The sequence below is a fragment of the Ochotona princeps genome, chromosome 13 (assembly GCF_030435755.1).
Source record: "Ochotona princeps isolate mOchPri1 chromosome 13, mOchPri1.hap1, whole genome shotgun sequence".
In the NCBI taxonomy this organism is placed as follows: Eukaryota; Metazoa; Chordata; class Mammalia; order Lagomorpha; family Ochotonidae; genus Ochotona; species Ochotona princeps.
The window spans coordinates 62876851-62896151 of record NC_080844.1 but is presented as its reverse complement, the minus strand read 5'-3'; the positions used below and the strand labels follow the sequence as shown (position 1 = coordinate 62896151).

Here is a 19301-nt window from a genome sequence, read left to right as displayed (position 1 = left end):
AGTCCTTCAATAACTGTGCTCTGAGTAAGAGAATGAGGAAGGGACTGTCTACACTAGGCTGGCTTGGGGGAAGGTCTAACTGCAGCCCAAGGCAAGAGCCATCAGAGGCCCCCACAGCTGGCATCTAGCAGAGGCTTGGATGCCAATCTGGCCCTGTCCTCCTCCAACCCCACCATGGTCCCAACCTCACCCAGAAGGCCTGCAAGGTCTCACCCACACCCACCACAAAGCCCCTGGGCTCAATGGAGAAAGTGAGATGACTGGGCAGGGCTGGTGAACAACCGAGATAGGAGCTGCCTGTAGCTCTGAGGCCCCCCAGACCCTGACACCAGCACACCAGATGTGAGAGCTTGCTGCCCCTGACCCTCTGAGAAACAGGCTTGGCCTGACCTTGCTGTGGAGACAAGAGCAGCAGAAGCAGAAGGCTCATTCATTGAGCACAAAATGGCCTGCACTGGGCAGGGGCCAAGGCGATTGAACTAGCAAGACTTTATTTATCTCAACATTTCCACTGTACAGTGCACAGCATGGGCTGTGAACTCCTAGAGCGGAAAGGGTAAGTCCAGGCATTTCCTAGACCAGAACTCTTTTGACCATGCCTTAGACAAAGGCAAGAAGCAGGTCAAATCCAATTGGTGTAGGCTGGCACACAGTAGGTGCTCTGTGGTTGGATGGAGTAAGATGACAGAAAGAGGCAAGGTATGTGGGCACCGGCAGCATCAGGGTCTCTGGGCACCCCCCTACTCCAGGCTCTTCTTCCTGGCAGCTTGAGGCTCCAGCAGCTGGATGGGTCCCAGGACAACGTCGACCTTTTCCTGGTAAGAACTCACATCTCTCTTGGATCGTACCACGCAGCCCTGGTAGCACCGTGAGGAGTAGTCGTAGGCCCTGCATACCACCATCTTACAGCGCAGGTAAACAGATGGGAAGCGGTTCAGGAAGTGGAAGGAACGGAACCTGAAGCGCACAATGTGGGGTGACGGCGCAGAGTAGGTTTGGTAGGTTTCATCCCTCACGCACCTGCAAGGGAAGAAGAGTGGCCGTTGGCTCTCTGCGAGGTCCTTCCTGCACGCGTCACTCAGGGGCTCCAGGTGAGGGAGCCCTGGGCACAACCCAGTTGTACAACAGATGAGTGCCTGCTATGGGGTGGACTCTGGAAGCCACGAATGCCCCTAATGTTCCCAGGTGGACAAGCACAGTTGGGTCAGGGTGATCCCACAGTGACTGGGTGCTCAAGGACCTGGTGAGTCAGGGAGGCAGCCAGAACTAATGCCAAGAGACTTGAGCAGTGAGATGACTTTGCCTCTCTTCCTGGTCTCTGGGCACCTTTGGTTGCTCCTGTGTCCCAGCATCTTCTTCCAGGCTCCTCTCTGCTGGGCCACCCCAGCCTGCGCTTCCCACACGGCCCACTGACTTTCTCCTCCTCCTCCCCTCTGGCCCCTCACTGCAGTGGGCGAGATAGCACCCGCCCACCTGTGCTCACTAGGCTGGGATTTCCTGTGGTGTGACAGAAGAGGCAGGGAGAGTGGCGTGGGTTTTGGGTGGGAGCATATCCTGGGTGGACTGCCCTGGCCCCAGGGCAGCCTGCCCCTGCCTGGAAGTACAGCCTACAATCTGCCTCCCTCCTGCCTCCTCTTTACCCTCAAACATCCATGGGTCTTGGCAGAAGTGAGACAACACTCCAAAGTGCATTCGGAAGCAGGCGTTTGTGAAAGGGGTCAGAAACCTGGGAGCTGCCTGGCTGGGAATTGCTAGGCCCAAGTAACACAGGCCAGGCTGAATTTCAAGACCGCCTGGGGAGATGGGAAAAATTTAAAATCCCACTCCCAGCAGATCAAATTAAGGGAACAGGAGGGTGGGGCCTCTCAGGACTGTTGGAAACCCCAGGCTATTCTAAGGGGTCTCTAGGCGGGTGATCTGGCTGATGACCAGGTACATCCAATGGGTTCCTGTGCTCCAGGTCCAATGGGGACACATCCACATCACATACACACCCTCTCCTCCCAGCCATCGCCAGGATCCTACTTATGACAGTGTCTAACAGAAGCCAGTCCTTTGTCAGGGCAGAGTCTTCCTTACTCTTCTGCATCATCACCATCACCATGTCACCTTGTCACTGCATGTGCAGAGGGACCTGGTCAAGCCTTCTCCCCAGCCTTGCTGCCTAGGGGGCTGCTGTGACCTGGACCAACTCCATGGTCAGTGTGGGACCAGCTTCCATCTAGCCTGTCCACTGAACCAGCACACATTCGATCAGTGCTTACAAAAATGCTACTTTATGGTGACTGTGGTGTTCCAGCTAGATGCAGAGTTAATGACCTAGAACCTTTTACTCCATCACCATAACTTCTTCTGGGAGACAGCAGCTACTGAGATGCTGGGTCTAAAGGATGAAGCCAAGAAATGCCAGGCACCCTGGCCAGGAGCTACAGAATGGGGAAGAAACTCATGCACCCTGGTGTCCCAGGGACCCTTCAAGTCCAACCACCTCACCCGAGGGCTGCTCCAAGGAGGACAGCCCAGGCTGGGCCCCATCAGAGCCCAGCCTCAACACCACTGGTCTACCCTCTGCCCCCTTGAGTCCAATAGGAACCAGAGATCATGAGACTGTGCATTCCTGGGCGATGAAGGTCATGAGACCTTCTGTGGTACACGCTCTGTGCCCAGACAACATTCTCTGTACCCCTGCTGCAGTGTACACTCCACCCAGCACCCCATCTTGTGCTCCAGTGCCCTCACAGTGTGGGCACCACTAGTGCCTGCTGACAGGTGAGGGAGCTGGCCCAGAGACAGAGTTGGATTTTCTACCCTGGTTTCTTCCTTCATTTGAGTCCTTTCAACTCTAAAGCTAGGTTATGATCAGCTTAAGTTAGTAACTCAACTTGCTGGATGACCACAGATTAGAGGTCCAATTCTCAAGATACCATTCGCTACATGTGTTTGCTGGAGAGGGCCCACAGACCACACTGCCCTGCTAATCAGGGACATGGTCCCAGGATCTAGAAAGTTTCTCAAAATGCAAGTCACAGGAGGGGGATACATGTAGCAAGCGAGCTAGCTAAGCTTGAACATTTGGCGCTTCAGTGAACCCCATGTTGCAGTTCTCAGGGGAAGGGTCAGCTGTGAAGGAAGACAGCTCTTACCCACTCCGGATTAGATCGTACGTCACCGATGAGAAGTTGTATGTTGGTGAGGCCTCACATGTGTCCACAAATAAGGACAGGGAGGCATCTGGATGGATGACTTGAGCCTGAAGGTAGAGGTTCTGGTCCAGGTCCACATAGTAGGGGTGACTGGTCACGGGGTACTGGAAGGAGGAGGATGTGTAGAAGGAGACGTTCAAGTTGAAGTTGCCATACTGGATCTCCTGGAGCTCAATGGTGTCATTGGTGATGTACATGGTGTTCACCCAGGAGTCCTGCAGCAGCTTGCAGCTCATGTGGACGTGCAGGTCCTTCTTCCTCTTGATGACCCCTCTTGAAACAACTGCACTGAGGAAGTTGGAGTAGCTGATGGTGTCATTGTCCACCTAGGAGAGGCCAGTGGGAGAGCTGGGTCAGGCAAACATCACTCACTAAGGGAACCTCATTGCCGATCAGGATAGCACGAGAGGATGTGGCCCCCATCAGACCCCAAGACCCTCCTGCAACCATGATGATGTCCACATCTGTGGTTGCTAGGACCCAGCTGGATGTATGGTTTAAAACCTTCTCCTTGTCCTCTCCCCTGCGTCCTCTACCAGGGAATGGAACCAGTATGGGCCAGCTAGGGACCTTTTGTGAAAAATGGGTGTTCTATATGGCCGTGGACCTGCCACTTGATGCACTGACTTTGATCCTGCACTAACGTCTTTCCTGCTGGCTACATCCTCATTGTTGCTAGGGATTCTGGGAGAGACATTCCCACACATGTGTGTATGGGGTGGAGGACAGGGATGGTGGACTCGGTAGTCACTGTTTGGTGCTTTGATTGTGACTGATTGGTAACTGTGGCAGCTCAGTGTCTGAAGCCACCAGAGCCGGAAGCCATGGAGAGCCACAGTTGTACCTGCAGTAGGCCTTGACGCTGGGATGGGGCCTTCCCCAGCTTATGTGGCCACGCAGAAGCAATTCCGGCACCTTCCCGTGTCTGTTACAATGGAACCATTTGCTCTTGGGCTTGTCACCAAGCAGCCAAGCCTTGGCCCCCTCTCCTTCCAATGTGTCCACCACTTAACAGTGGCCTTCCAAGGCTGTGGGGCTGAGCTCCTGCCTCCCCATAAGGCTAAGCATGATGCTACCAGCAGTGTCACTGGCATCTCGAAGAGTCCAGGGAGTGAACAAAGCTACAGGGGCAAGGGCCTGGCAGAAGGCCTACACAGAAGGAAGGACAAGCCTGGAATAACCCTGCTGGAGAAATGACACAGATGGACAAGGCCCCCTGAAGCGACAGGACTACAAAGAGGGGTGTCAGCTGGGACACTGTTAGAATCATCCCCTCCCAGATGCTAGGATGCCCAGAAGCAAACTTCTCCCAGCCAGGCGATATACAAGTCCAGCATACCACTGGTGCTTTTGTTGGATGGACGGTGAAATAACATCACAAGAAACGAAAGTCCTGGGCCCTGCACAGTACCCAGTGGCTAAGGTCCTTGCCTTGCACGCACTAGGATCCCATATGGACACCAGTTCCAGTCCCGGCAGCCCCGCTTCCCATCCAGCTCCCTGCTTGTGATCTGGGAAGGCAGTCAAGGATGGCCCAAAGCCTTGGGACCCTGCACCCACATGGGAGACCTGGAAGAGGCTCCAGGACCCTGGCTTCAGATCAGTGTAGCTCCAGCCATTGCAGCCACTTGGGGAGTAAGTGAATTAACGGATAGGAGATCTTCTTTTCTCTGTCTCTCTGTATATCTGACTTTCCAATAAAATAAAATAAATATTTTTTAAGTCCTAAAGGACATTGTGATTAAAAAGAGAGACAGAGAGAGACAAAAGAAAGAAAAATAAAGCGAAAGAGAAGCCTGGCATGTTGGTTACCAACGCTGCCAAGGGCAGATCTGCATTCCTCACTGTCTGGCTCCTTCTGAGGCTGGCACCTGGACAACTCAAACATAGCTATTCCTCAGCATGGAATGTGCTGGGGGTGGGAGCGACCTTCCGCAGCTTCCTGCACTTGCAGAGCTCTGAGTGTGTCCTTTCCCAAAACTTGAGAAAAGTGAAACCTCTACAGGAGACGCCAGGTGGCCTCGGTGCTCCTGACTACCTCCCTCATCTTCTCTCTGACCGCCAGCTTCCCAGGCTGGACAGGGGCCCCGGGTCAAGGTCAGCCTGGCCTCTTGGGGTGTGCAACTGCCTATGCAGGGGCCAAGGTCTGGGGAGGAACTCTGGTGGTGGGCTCAACATTTCCCCTGTCGTTGGAGAAGCAGTTCTGCTTCTGCCTTTGAACTCTAAGAAATGTTTTTGGCTTTATAAACCAAGTAACTTTCATCACCTTCTTACTCTTTCCAAGTCAAGCTCAAGTGCATTCAGTTAGAGTCTGTACAAGAACAAGAACATTCTCCGATGTGTTTTGTGGTCAAGCTCAAGCTCAATTCTGACTCTATTCCAAGTCATGAGCATGCAGTGCAGATTTCTGTCTTAACCAGAGCAATTCTGGTTCTGGATGAATGCTCGTTCCCAGGCATCTGTCAGCTGGGTCCCTGGGAATCTTGCAGAGGCTGACCGATGTTGCCACACAGGCTGGGCCTGGGGTCCCTGTCCTTCTCAGGGAAGCTCACTCTCCTATCCTGGCTTTGCAGTTTGTGACCATGTGGTCTTGGGCAGGTGGCTCAACTTTCCAAGCTTGCATTTCTTTGTAATAAAAAGGGAACAGATCTGTGCAAAGACTTGCAGAGGCCCAAGAGTGTCAGCTCAGTGCTGGCACACCTGTTAGCTGCTAACACCATTGTAAAGTCTGAGGTTCTGGCCCAGGAGCATTCACAGTGAATGAGTGAAACACTGGCCCTGCCCCTCAAGATGCTGCCTTTGGTAGGCAATGTGGGTGTTCACGTAAGCAGAGTAAGGAGACCACAGTGCATGCTGCCCACGTCCAGTGAAGGCAGAGGGGGCAGGACAGTGGCATGGTTTGGCTGTTCCCTGCACCAGGGTCACTCAGATGTCAGTGTCCATAGGACACATGAATGGAACAGGGAGCAAAATGATCCCTTTTGGCAGACCAACTCCCATTGATTCAATTCATGATCAACCAGCAGATGGAAGATCTCTCAATCTCCATCTCGCTCGGCCCACTCCCCATTTCCCACACATCTCTCTCTCTCACTTTCAAAATACGAAAATGAATCTTAAAAACAAATCCGCAAGATTGCAAGCAAACCCAGACAGTTGGTCACCCGAGGTGGTGACAGTTCACAGTGGTAACTGCACAGGACGATTTACCATGCTCCCCAAAACTTAACCTGAGGACCTTCCCTGTGCACCGGCCTCCTCCGGGGCTGAGCAGCGTGCTTGCACAGACGTATTCATGTCAAAGTTACAAACGATGGCCTAGTGGTACTCCTCTCCATCTCACCTTCCCTAATGATGAAGCAGAAATGCTTCAAACTCCACAGAATCAGAACTACACCAGGGGCTGTTTATGCCTTTACTGATGTGGGGGGCAGCCTGTTAGTGCCCTCGCTGCTGGACCCAGCCAGTGAACTCAGTCTGCTCTGCTTCTTTCTGCTCCCCCCTATTGAAATGCCACATCATGGTGTCCAAGACTTGTATCCTGATGACAGCATCACAACTTGAACCCCAGAGGCCTGGGCCACTGTAAGAAAGTCTGGCAGATAGAAAACAGAGTAGGAAGACCCTGGCTTACCTGCTTGATGGTGCCACAACCCGTGTAGGGAATCGTGAAGATAACCTGGCTTGCCGTGATCTCACGCTGACACTGGTAGCTCACGTTCTGGGCAGCTATGTCAAGGTCCCAGGCAGAGTAACCCAGGGATTGGAGGTAGGACCTGCTCACGCTGGCTTGCATGTGATTGTTCAGACAAAGCAGGTCTGATGGACAAGAGCAGAAAGTGTATTTAGTGCCCCCAAGCCATGTAAATCCTGGGGGAGCTCCTCCCACCTAAAGATGCTTGCATGAAGATGGCTGAATGGGGTGACCAGCAGGCGGGATGCATGCACAGGCTCTACCGTGCTGTTACTCTGCCACCACAGCTCAGGGCAGCGCCAGCCTCATGCAAGCCCAGCTGGGGAACACATGGAGTTTCTCTGATGTAGATGTTAAATAATGGGAATGCTTTGACAAGGTAGTGTTTATTAGTAAAATACAGGAACTTTGCCTCAAGTTATGAAATAGGTCATGAAATAAGGTCATCTAGCTTTGGGGCATGTCAGTTCCTCTGTGTGAGAGAGTTCGGATGCCACCCTGCCCAGCCCTTGATTGATCAATGCTCAGTCCACATGACAGTTCAAAAAGTGCCCATGGCTTCTGCTGGGGGAGGCTGAGGAGTCTGTCCTGCCTGTCTTCAGATAGAAGCCAAGCATCTTGGGTCTCAGGACACGGCCAGTGTCCGTATTCTGCAAAGTCCTCAGGGCTTCAAGCCAGTTGGCCAACTCTGCCTGTGACAGTATTCTAATTACTTGACAAGAGCATCATCCTGTGCTGTGTATTGGTTCTTTGCTGATCACACTGAGGCTGAGGTACTGTCCATCAGCTGGTTCTTGACCCCTCCCTGTGCAGCCAGTGACCGAGGGCCCACTTTTCCAGGTCCCTTTCAGCAGGTGATCCAACATGGCCACTCTACTTACTTATTCCACAACCTCAAGCAGACCAAGCATCAGGACACTCAATGACATCGCCACTGTGACCCATGCCTCCCCTTGGGGGACTCACTGGTGCTTTCATTAGAGTGGGTGGAGTAAAACTCCACCTGGAACCCTCTCCTGGTGACACTGCCATCGCTGATGAAACGAATGGACAGGAAGTTTGAGGATGAGGTGAAGGAGCCCTGGACCCCGTCGCAGACACGAGCGATGAGAGGGGAGCTGCGGTGGGGGCCGTCGAAGACCTCAATGTAATCATGCCTACAGCCGCTTTCCAGCCTGCAAAACAGAACATGCAGTCTTGGCTTCATGCGGCCAAACTCTTCCCGTACGAGTTTCTTCGATTGTAAGTGTAGTCCTTGTATTACAATCCCAAGGAAATCAAAACAGCGTGTCCTTCGTGAAAACCCCCCAGTGGACAACTAAGGCAGAGACTTCTAGGGCCACTGCAAACACAAACCAAGAGAGGAGACAGTTTTGTTCAGCGATGGCTGTCTGAGAAGAAATCATGGCACCACCCCACCTCACTCCTTGTCCAGGCCATTAGAAAACCCAGGAGTCTCTTTGTGGTCAGCGTGGCCACCAGCCCAGTTTGCTTTTGGTGATGTCTCCCCTACTTAAAGTGATGATTTCCACTTATAACTAGAGCAGCAGCCTGACCCCATCAGTAGCCGTCCTCTCCCATCCAGGGGCATCCTCTGCTTGATCAGAAATCACCCCAGTGATGGAAGCAGGTCATCCAGACAGCTGCCCTTCCCACATCTTCCGCTTTGCAGGGGAAGGTGCCTGGTCCCCGAGGTATGCTGCTCTGCACTTGTGCACTTACTGAACATCGCTGAAGGTCACAGTTACTTGGTAGTTATTTGGAACCTCAATATCCCACACACATCTGGCGTTGTTTGGATAGTTCTTAGGATAGAAGGGGCTGGAAAAGCGCCCTGAGGTTTGGGACAGGAGGCCTCCACAGGAATAATCTGCTGTCGGGACAAAACAGAGATGCTGATGTCACTTAGCTCACAACAATGGCAATTCCCAAAGCACAAGGCCAGTAAGAGGTGGCCTGGACCTGGACCACCCACAGAGGATCAGGAATGCTGTGTGTAGGGGAGCAAACCCTGTCACTCTGGCCACCCATCTACATCACCAGTGATACAGAGCGACAAGAAAGAGGTCCCCAGATATCTCTGCCACAGACTCAGCTCTGACTCAGAACATACTATCTGAGGTGGGGCTGATAGTATAAGAAGAAATTGCTTGCAAAGAAAAGGTCAGAGTTAGTTTCCCTGCGTTCTCAACACCAGTGGAGGAGAGATGGCAGGGGCTCCCAGGTCTAAGGATGTTTGGCTATTGTAAGGATGCATGCTCACAGGGCTGTGACAGAAACTCAATGAACAGCGTCAGCTGTGGACACACCAAGAACAGAGTTCTCTGCAGACATCACAGCACCCAAGCAAGGCCATTTAGCCCTTTATGGTGACACACGCATGGAACTGTCAAGGTCTGGTTGGTCCCTTGCCAGGTGGTGCACAATTCCCTCTGTTCCTACACCTGTAATTCCTAAAGTCCATGATCTCAGACACAAGAACAAGGCCATGTGGGATAAAAAAAAAGCCTCCCATCCTGGGTCTATGATGAGGACCTTCCTGAGTATCTGTACAGGATCCCATTGGACAATGTGTCCAACCTCAAGGACTCATCTTTCAGAGACCCATCCTCCCACCCACCGAACCAGCAACAATGTGAATGAGAGTGCAATAGCAGCCACGTCCTGTCCGTCACAGCCATGCAGAGATAGGGGGGTATTCACTTTTTGTGATATCATCTATGACTGAAGTAGGCGATATTGACATAAAGGCAACAAGGAGAAAACAAGAGTTAGATTTGAAGGGAACAGCCAAGATCTACAGCTCTCAGAATCAGGTAGGTGTATCAACAGCAGTACCTCCATAGGTCCTGCTCATTCCTCCCAGTGTCTGTTAGCAGCCTGAACTCCAAGTTTCAACCATGGCACAAAGGGCCTGCTAGATGCACTGACCCCACCAATCCTTGCCATTTGCAACATTCTCTACCCAGACATAACAACTCTGCATCCTCTGTGTGCTCTTTATGTACTGACTGAGCCTTAGAAAATCACCACAACAATCCTTAGATAGTGTCACCAGTCAGACAGGGGGAGGGTAGCATCAAATTACTGTACAACAAAAGAGGCCAAATGACCCTTCCCTTCTCCTGTCCCCTGTCACAATCTGCCATGTGGAGAGTCATATGAGGCCCTGCAGCATTTGAGGCTGGAAGAGCAGGAGAACTATGGAGAAGGACAGGGCGTACTCACTTGGTGGAGGACTGGTCGTGGAAATGTGACCTGTCACAAAAACAAGAACATAAGACATTTGCATGCAGCTGTCCACCTGGGAACCATGCTATAAGAGTCCTGCCTCATTCACATTCAGAAATGCTGGCCCTCATGCCCCACTACACGGGCACCCCAAGTGCCCACTCCAATCCTTTCATTTCCAAGGCATCTTTGCCTTCCACATGCCCATCACAGCCTGCACTTCAGTGCTCTCTCCACCCATGTGCCTCCTTTGCAATGATATCATCGCCTTTGCTGGGGCACCCAGGGGACCTGCACATACCCAGGGATGAGCAGCAAGCTGCTCATGACACCTGCTTTTTGTGGGCCATTGATATTCCATGTGGACCCGAGAGAAACACTAGGTCATGGGGCTCCATCACGGGTCCTGCCTGTCTCTCAGGGCACCTCTTCCTACCTGCCATCCCTGCATCCTTTCCCACTACCCTCTCCCAGTTCCCAGGAATCCTAAGGGCATGATGGACATGGGCAGCTTTCCTCTGTGGGGCTGCAGTAGCAGCCAGGGTGGGAGCCACCCAGGAGATGAGATACTGCCAGAGCACAGCACCCATAGGGCTTGACCCCAACAAGGAGGCTGGGACAAAGCTGGTACTGCATGGAGAACGCCACCATAATCAGAGAGCTTAGCACATTCCTGGTGACCAAGTTCACTCAGAGAAAATGTTAGCCTCAGCACTGGACACAGTGCACCAGCTGACCTGGCTGTGCTTCTGGTATAGACACCAACACTGATATCACGGTATGTGGTCCCTGGGTCAAACAGAGAACGACGGGAAACAGGAGGTGTGGGCCAAGGACTGCAGTGAGATTGTGGGCCAGCACACAGTGGACAGAGAGTTGTTAGTTATGTTGATTCTCATGTTCAGGCGCCATGACAGACACTTCACAGACAGGGAGTCAACAACAAGGGACCCACCTGAGCACACAACACTCGCATCCTCTGAATGTGCACAGTTGTGGGACAGCCAGCCACGGTGCCCACAGTTCCACAGGTAGGACTCCTGCCCTGTGCAGGACACGTCGTCCAGCACAATCGGCCCTGAGCCCTGGCCGAAGCGGGCGTTTCCAGGGGCAGACACAGCAACGCCACAGCCCAGCTGCCTGCAGACCACGGTGCCATCGTTGATGTCCCAGCTGTCGTCACACACGGTGCCCCAGGAACCCTGGTACAGGATCTCCACACGGCCTTGGCACTGGTCCTCTCCATTCACCAGCCTCAGGGCCAAAGCCTCCTCAGTCCCTACAGGGAACACAGACAGGTCTCATTGGAGGCTGTTTGCCAACAACAAGTTGAGCCTCTATGATTTGTGAATGGCCAAACCACTTCCCAGGAGTCAGGTTCCCCATGCAGGGCAACATCCACACAGGGAGACAGAAAGACACTTCCTGCTTCTCCTCCACACTGGAGACTCCTGCTCACAAGGACTGCAAGGTTGAAGTACCATGGAGACCACATTGCCTCTCCATCTCTCTGAGTCCACCATGTTCTCTTCTCACCTAGAAAACCTTAACCATCCACCCACTGATCAGTGTGCTACCTGGCTCATCGCACCTACTGCCTACCCAACATCCTCACAGAAGACAAGGGCAGTGAAGGAGCCACCCACAGGAGAATCCCTGACCTCCTCCAGACATGCCCTCAGCCTCTTCTCCATGCAGACAGCACCATGAACATCTGAGCATATTTGAAGGGGCAAAAGACAGAGAAATCCTGCCTGAACTAACGGTGACTCCAACAGAGCATCAGAGGGTGTCCAGGTCAATCAGCAAGGTCATGTCCACCTTCAATACCAAAAGGTCAACGCCCACTGGCATTTCTCTCAGCTTGCAAGAGTTATCAATGAGCAGAAAGCTAGATTAGGTGATGCAGAATAAGGTGAGAAAGTCGGAAAAGCCAGAAGAGATGGGTCGCTTAAAGGCCACACAAGGCACATGACCCAGCTAACTCAGGCAATGGCATAGCTGGGCAGAGACCAGGTAAACTCCTGGGGCACACCCTGCAGGGCAGCAATCCCACAGGCAGACACGGTGCAGAGCTCTGCAGGTGGAGGGCACATTCAGGTGCACTGAGGACCTCCTAGGGCCAGAAGGACAAACCAACCACCAGAGCAAGAAGGCACTGGGAAGCGGCCAGAGACTCTTTAGGGGCTTAGAGTGAGTGGAGAGCCCTCCAGTTGAGCTACTCAACACCCACCTCACGGCCACCATCTGTCTGTCTAAGGGCTTCTAGAAACAGCTTCCATGCAAACAATCAGCTGGCACAGTGACATCACACACAGGGACCCTGATGCAGGACCTCCCCTGGGCCCTGAACCCACTCACATCCACTCATGACTCTCACTTCCACACTTGATATGTCCACTGGAGGAAAACAAAGGACACATCACCATTCCTGTCTTGGAGTGAAGGTCCCAAGCACATTGTGCTCACTCAGGCCATTACTGGTATCCAACCTGTTATGCCCTGTCATCCTTTGATACTTGTCGAGATCTCTGTTCATTGCAGTGACAGGAGCAAGGACACCACGTTCTCCCAGGTAAGGATGCTCGGCTAGTGAAAGCACACATGGTCTTGAGGCTGTGACAGGAGCTGCATCGGCAGGGCCAGCCGTGTGCACACCCAGGACAGAGCTCTGTACACACATCACAGCACCTGTGCACTCTGGCTGTGGGAGAGATCTTGGGGACATCTGTAGGGTACTGTCCAGGTCTGGCAGAGTCTACGAATGCTGGTCCCAGGTCAGCCTATTCCTGTTCCCTATTCCTGTAAGCCCTCAATCCACAGCCTCATAGGCAAGAAAATGCCCACGTGTGATCACTGAATTTTCCCATCCTGGACCTGTGATGGGGAGCTTCTCTGAGCATCTGCACAGCTTCATGCTGAACAAGGTCACCAGCCTCAAGGACCTGTCTTCAGAGGCCCATGTTCTCACCCACCCAAAGAGCAGCAATGTGAATGAGGGCCCCTGGGGGCCCCATCCTGTCATCAGCAAGCCTGGTGTTCCTTCATGTTCATACAGTGAGTCCTGGGAAGGCGGGACACTCACCTGGTGGGGTATATGTGGTCGTGGTCGTGGTAGGCCATGGTGCTGTAAAGGCAACAGGGAGAAAGGTTAGAATTAGAGCTGAAGGCAAAGAGCCAAGATGATCACTCTGGATCAGGCAGATGTCTCAACAGTGGTTCCTTCCCAGGTCCTGCCCCTTCCTCCCGGTGTCTGTTAGCAGTCTGAGCTCACAAGCATGGCCATGGCCCTGTGACATAGGCACTGCTGGACACTCCACTAGGCGCTCAAGTCCTGGATATGTAGAATAGTCTCTGCCCAGACATCACACCTTGCCTGAGCTTTCCAAAATACTTCTACATTGATTATCCCATAGAACACTACCATCCAACACACTAGGGATCAAAGTATTAGGTAATGCCTGAGTTAGTGTTAGGAAGAGTGACATCGAATGATTGCTCACCACACGGTGCCAAATGCCCCTTCCCTTCTCCTGTCCCCTGTCACTATCTGCCATGTGGAGAGTCATATGAGGCCCTGCAGCATTTGAGGCTGGAAGAGCAGGAGAACTATGGAGAAGGACAGGGCGTACTCACTTGGTCGAGATGTGGTCGTGGGCAGGGAAGCTGTGACAAAGAGAAAAACATGAGACATTAGCATGCAGCTGTCCACCTGGGAACCATGCTGTAAGAGTCCTGCCTCATTCACATTCAGAAATGCTGGCCCTCATGCCCCACCACACGGGCACCCCAAGTGCCCACTCCAATCCTTTCATTTCCAAGGCATCTTTGCCTTCCACATGCCCATCACAGCCTGCACTTCAGTGCTCTCTCCACCCATATGGCCTCCATTGCAATGATATCATCGCCATTGCAGGGGCACCCAGGGGACCTGCACACACCCAGGGGATGAGCAGCAAGCTGCTCAAGACACCAGCCTCTTTGTGGACCACTGACATTCCATGTGGACCTGAGAGAAACACTAGGTCATGGGGCTCCATCACGGGCCCTGCCTGTCTCTCAGGGCACCTCTTCCTACCTGCCATCCCTGCATCCTTTCCCACTACCCTCTCCCAGTTCCCAGGAATCCTAAGGGCATGATGGACATGGGCAGCTTTCCTCTGTGGGGCTGCAGTAGCAGCCAGGGTGGGAGCCACCCAGGAGATGAGATACTGCCAGAGCACAGCACCCATAGGGCTTGACCCCAACAAGGAGGCTGCGGCAAAGCTGGTACTGCATGGAGAACGCCACCATAATCAGAGAGCTTAGCACATTCCTGGTGACCAAGTTCATTCCGAGAAAATGTTAGCCTCAGCACTGGACACAGTGCACCAGCTGACCTGGCTGTGCTTCTGGTATAGACACCAACACTGATATCACGGTATGTGGTCCCTGGGTCAAACAGAGAACGACGGGAAACAGGAGGTGTGGGCCAAGGACTGCAGTGAGATTGTGGGCCAGCACACAGTGGACAGAGAGTTGTTAGTTACGTTGATTCTCATGTTCAGGCGCCATGACAGACACTTCACAGACAGGGAGTCAACAACAAGGGACCCACCTGAGCACACAACACTAGCATCCTCTGAATGTGCACAGTTGTGGGACAGCCAGCCACGGTGCCCACAGTTCCACAGGTAGGACTCCTGCCCTGTGCAGGACACGTCGTCCAGCACAATCGGCCCTGAGCCCTGGCCGAAGCGGGCGTTTCCAGGGGCAGACACAGCAACGCCACAGCCCAGCTGCCTGCAGACCACGGTGCCATCGTTGATGTCCCAGCTGTCGTCACACACGGTGCCCCAGGAACCCTGGTACAGGATCTCCACACGGCCTTGGCACTGGTCCTCTCCATTCACCAGCCTCAGGGCCAAAGCCTCCTCGGTCCCTACAGGGAACACAGACAGGTCTCATTGGAGGCTGTTTGCCAACAACAAGTTGAGCCTCTATGATTTGTGAATGGCCAAACCACTTCCCAGGAGTCAGGTTCCCCATGCAGGGCAACATCCACACAGGGAGACAGAAAGTCACTTCCTGCTTCTCCTCCACACTGGAGACTCCTGCTCACAAGGACTGCAAGGTTGAAGTTCCATGGAGACCACATTGCCTCTCCATCTCTCTGGGTCCACCATGTTCTCTTCTCACCTAGAAAACCTTAACCATCCACCCACTGATCAGTGTGCTACCTGGCTCATCGCACCTACTGCCTACCCAACATCCTCACAGAAGACAAGGGCAGTGGAGGAGCCACCCACAGGAGAATCCCTGACCTCCTCCAGACATGCCCTCAGCCTCTTCTCCATGCAGACAGCACCATGAACATCTGAGCATATTTGAAGGGGCAAAAGACAGAGAAATCCTGCCTGAACTAACGGTGACTCCAACAGAGCATCAGAGGGTGTCCAGGTCAATCAGCAAGGTCATGTCCACCTTCAGTACCAAAAGGTCAACGCCCACTGGCATTTCTCTCAGCTTGCAAGAGTTATCGATGAGCAGAAAACAGGATTAGGTGATGCAGAATAAGGTGAGAAAGTCGGAAAAGCCAGAAGAGATGGGTCCCTTAAAGGCCACACAAGGCACATGACCCAGCTAACTCAGGCAATGGCATAGCTGGGCAGAGACCAGGTAAACTCCTGGGGCACACCCTGCAGGGCAGCAATCCCACAGGCAGACACGGTGCAGAGCTCTGCAGGTGGAGGGCACATTCAGGCGCACTGAGGACCTCCTAGGGCCAGAAGGACAAACCAACCACCAGAGCAAGAAGGCACTGGGAAGCAGCCAGAGACTCCTTAGGGGCTTAGAGTGAGTGGAGAGCCCTCCAGTTGAGCTACTCAACACCCACCTCACGGCCACCATCTGTCTGTCTAAGGGCTTCTAGAAACAGCTTCCATGCAAACAATCAGCTGGCACAGTGACATCACACACAGGGACCCTGATGCAGGACCTCCCCTGGGCCCTGAACCCACTCACATCCACTCATGACTCTCACTTCCACACTTGATATGTCCACTGGAGGAAAACAAAGGACACATCACCATTCCTGTCTTGGAGTGAAGGTCCCAAGCACATTGTGCTCACTCAGGCCATTACTGGTATCCAACCTGTTATGCCCTGTCATCCTTTGATACTTGTCGAGATCTCTGTTCATTGCAGCGACAGGAGCAAGGACACCACGTTCTCCCAGGTAAGGATGCTCGGCTAGTGAAAGCACACATGGTCTTGAGGCTGTGACAGGAGCTGCATCGGCAGGGCCAGCCGTGTGCACACCCAGGACAGAGCTCTGTACACACATCACAGCACCTGTGCACTCTGGCTGTGGGAGAGATCTTGGGGACATCTGTAGGGTACTGTCCAGGTCTGGCAGAGTCTACGAATGCTGGTCCCAGGTCAGCCTTGGCAAATCACAACCTGTTCCCTATTCCTGTAAGCCCTCATTCCTGTAAGCCCTCAATCCACAGCCTCATAGGCAAGAAAACGCCCACGTGTGATCACTGAGGTTTCCCATCCTGGACCTGTGATGGGGAGCTTCTCTGAGCATCTGCACAGGTTCACGCTGGACAAGGTCACCAGCCTCAAGGACCTGTCTTCAGAGGCCCATGTTCTCACCCACCCAAAGAGCAGCAATGTGAATGAGGGCCCCTGGGGGCCCCATCCTGTCATCAGCAAGCCTGGTGTTCCTTCATGTTCATACAGTGAGTCCTGGAAAGGCGGGACACTCACCTGGTGGGGTATATGTGGTCGTGGTCGTGGTCGTGGTTGTGGTAGGCCACGGTGCTGTAAAGGCAACAGGGAGAAAGGTTAGAGTTAGAGCTGAAGGCAAAGAGCCAAGATGATCACTCTGGATCAGGCAGATGTCTCAACAGTGGTTCCTTCCCAGGTCCTGCCCCTTCCTCCCGGTGTCTGTTAGCAGCCTGAGCTCACAAGTCTGGCCATGGCCCTGTGACATAGGCTCTGCTGGACACTCCTAGGCCCTCAAGTCTTGGATATGTAGAATAGTCTCTGCCCAGACATCACACCTTGCCTGAGCTTTCCAAAATACTTCTACATTGATTATCCCATAGAACACTACCATCCAACACACTAGGGATCAAAGTATTAGGAAATGCCTGAGTTAGTGTTAGGAAGAGTGACATCGAATGATTGCTCACCACACGGTGCCAAATGCCCCTTCCCTTCTCCTGTCCCCTGTCACGATCTGCCACTTGGAGAGTCATATGAGGCCCTGCAGCGTTTGAGGCTGAAAGAGCAGGAGAACTATGGAGAAGGACAGGGCGTACTCACTTGGTCGAGATGTGGTCGTGGGCAGGGAAGCTGTGACAAAGAGAAAAACATGAGACATTAGCATGCAGCTGTCCACCTGGGAACCATGCTATAAGAGTCCTGCCTCACTCACATTCAGAAATGCTGGCCCTCATGCCCCACCACACGGGCACCCCAAGTGCCCACTCCAATCCTTTCATTTCCAAGGCATCTTTGCCTTCCACATGCCCATCACAGCTTGCACTTCAGTGCTCTCTCCACCCATATGGCCTCCATTGCAATGATATCATCGCCATTGCAGGGGCACCCAGGGGACCTGCACACACCCAGGGGATGAGCAGCAAGCTGCTCAAGACACCAGCCTCTTTGTGGGCCACTGACATTCCATGTGGACCTGAGAGAAACACTAGGTCATGGGGCTCCATCACGGGCCCTGTCTGTCTCTCAGGGCACCTCCTCCTACCTGCCATCCCTGCATCCTTTCCCACTACCCTCTCCCAGTTCCCAGGAATCCTAAGGGCATGATGGACATGGGCAGCTTTCCTCTGTGGGGCTGCAGTAGCAGCCAGGGTGGGAGCCACCCAGGAGATGAGATACTGCCAGAGCACAGCACCCATAGGGCTTGACCCCAACAAGGATGCTCTCACCCATGGATGGCTAAGTCCTGGTGAGGGTTAACAGTAATAAAGAAACTTCTCTGTTCCCTTCCCATCCAGGAGGACCAGGAAAGACTCTGCTATCCCACAACTTCCTATGCAATGCTGACACTATCAAAGCATGGGACAGATCCTGACCACACTACTGTCACATAGGGAGACAGATAAGGCTTCTCAGCTTGGTTGCCCTTAGTCATCTTTGCATAAACGTGACAGCTAGGTAGAATCACCACTGGAAATCCGCTTGACTTGGCAAGGTCCGCCCACAATGTATCTTGGTTGAGACTGATCACCAAAAGAAGTGGTAGGACCAAGGTTAGGGGCTCAGGTAAGGGCAAATCCCAACGGAAGCTGGAGGCCCACCTGAGCACACAACACCCGCGTCCTCCGTGTGTCCACAATTGTGGGACAGCCAGCCACGGTGTTTGCAGTTCCACAGGTAGGACTCCTGCCCTGTGCAGGACACGTCGTCCAGCACAATCGGCCCTGAGCCCTGGCCGAAGCGGGCGTTTCCAGGGGCAGACACAGCAAAGCCACAGCCCAGCTGCCTGCAGACCACGGTGCCATCATTGATGTCCCAGCTGTCGTCACACACGGTGCCCCAGGAACCTTGGTACAGGATCTCCACACGGCCTTGGCACTGGTCCTCTCCATTCACCAGCCTCAGGGCAAAATCCCCCACAGTCCCTACAGGGAACACAGACAGGTCTCATTGGAGGCTGTTTGCCAACAACAAGTTGAGCCTCTATGATTTGTGAATGGCCAAACCACTTCCCAGGAGTCAGGTCCCCCATGCAGGGCAACATCCACACAGGGAGACAGAAAGTCACTTCCTGCTTCTCCTCCACACTGGAGACTCCTGCTCACAAGGACTGCAAGGTTGAAGTTCCATGGAGACCACATTGCCTCTCCATCTCTCTGGGTCCACCATGTTCTCTTCTCACCTAGAAAACCTTAACCATCCACCCACTGATCAGTGTGCTACCTGGCTCATCGCACCTACTGCCTACCCAACATCCTCACAGAAGAAAAGGGCAGTGGAGGAGCCACCCACAGGAGAATCCCTGACCTCCTCCAGACATGCCCTCGGCCTCTTCTCTAAGCAGACAGCGCCCTGAACATCTGAGCATATTTGAAGGGGCAAAAGACAGAGAAATCCTGCCTGAACTAACGGTGACTCCAACAGAGCATCAGAGGGTGTCCAGGTCAATCAGCAAGGTCATG

General features: G+C 53.3%; 1 protein-coding gene across 1 annotated transcript; it reads right to left on the bottom strand.

The window, feature by feature from the left end:
- Positions 1–470: 470 nt before the first annotated feature.
- LOC105941543 (deleted in malignant brain tumors 1 protein) lies at positions 471–17233 on the bottom strand. The gene is made up of 16 exons (XM_058671099.1): positions 17178–17233; positions 16882–16935; positions 16151–16170; positions 14792–15049; positions 14508–14559; positions 13765–13794; positions 13214–13255; positions 12509–12528; positions 11084–11407; positions 10866–10917; positions 10683–10758; positions 8620–8792; positions 7864–8072; positions 6838–7022; positions 3144–3529; positions 471–1020 (listed from the first exon to the last, which is right to left on the bottom strand). The coding sequence occupies exons 1-16, from the start codon at positions 17231–17233 to the stop codon at positions 741–743; spliced, it is 2217 nt and encodes a 738-aa protein (XP_058527082.1). The 3' UTR covers positions 471–740.
- Between the last annotated feature and the right edge of the window lie 2068 nt (positions 17234–19301).

Excerpts from the sequence above, each read along its gene's own strand:
- LOC105941543 (XM_058671099.1), bottom strand. The coding sequence starts at position 17,233 with ATGGTAGTGTTCTATGGGATAATCAATGTAGAAGTATTTTGGAAAGCT. Across the intron at positions 16,171-16,881 it reads GACCACATATACCCCACCAG|TGGACATATCAAGTGTGGAA; the intron begins GTGAGTGTCCCG and ends GTTTTCCTCCAG. Across the intron at positions 13,256-13,764 it reads CACGACCACATCTCGACCAA|CACCATGGCCTACCACGACC; the intron begins GTGAGTACGCCC and ends TTGCCTTTACAG.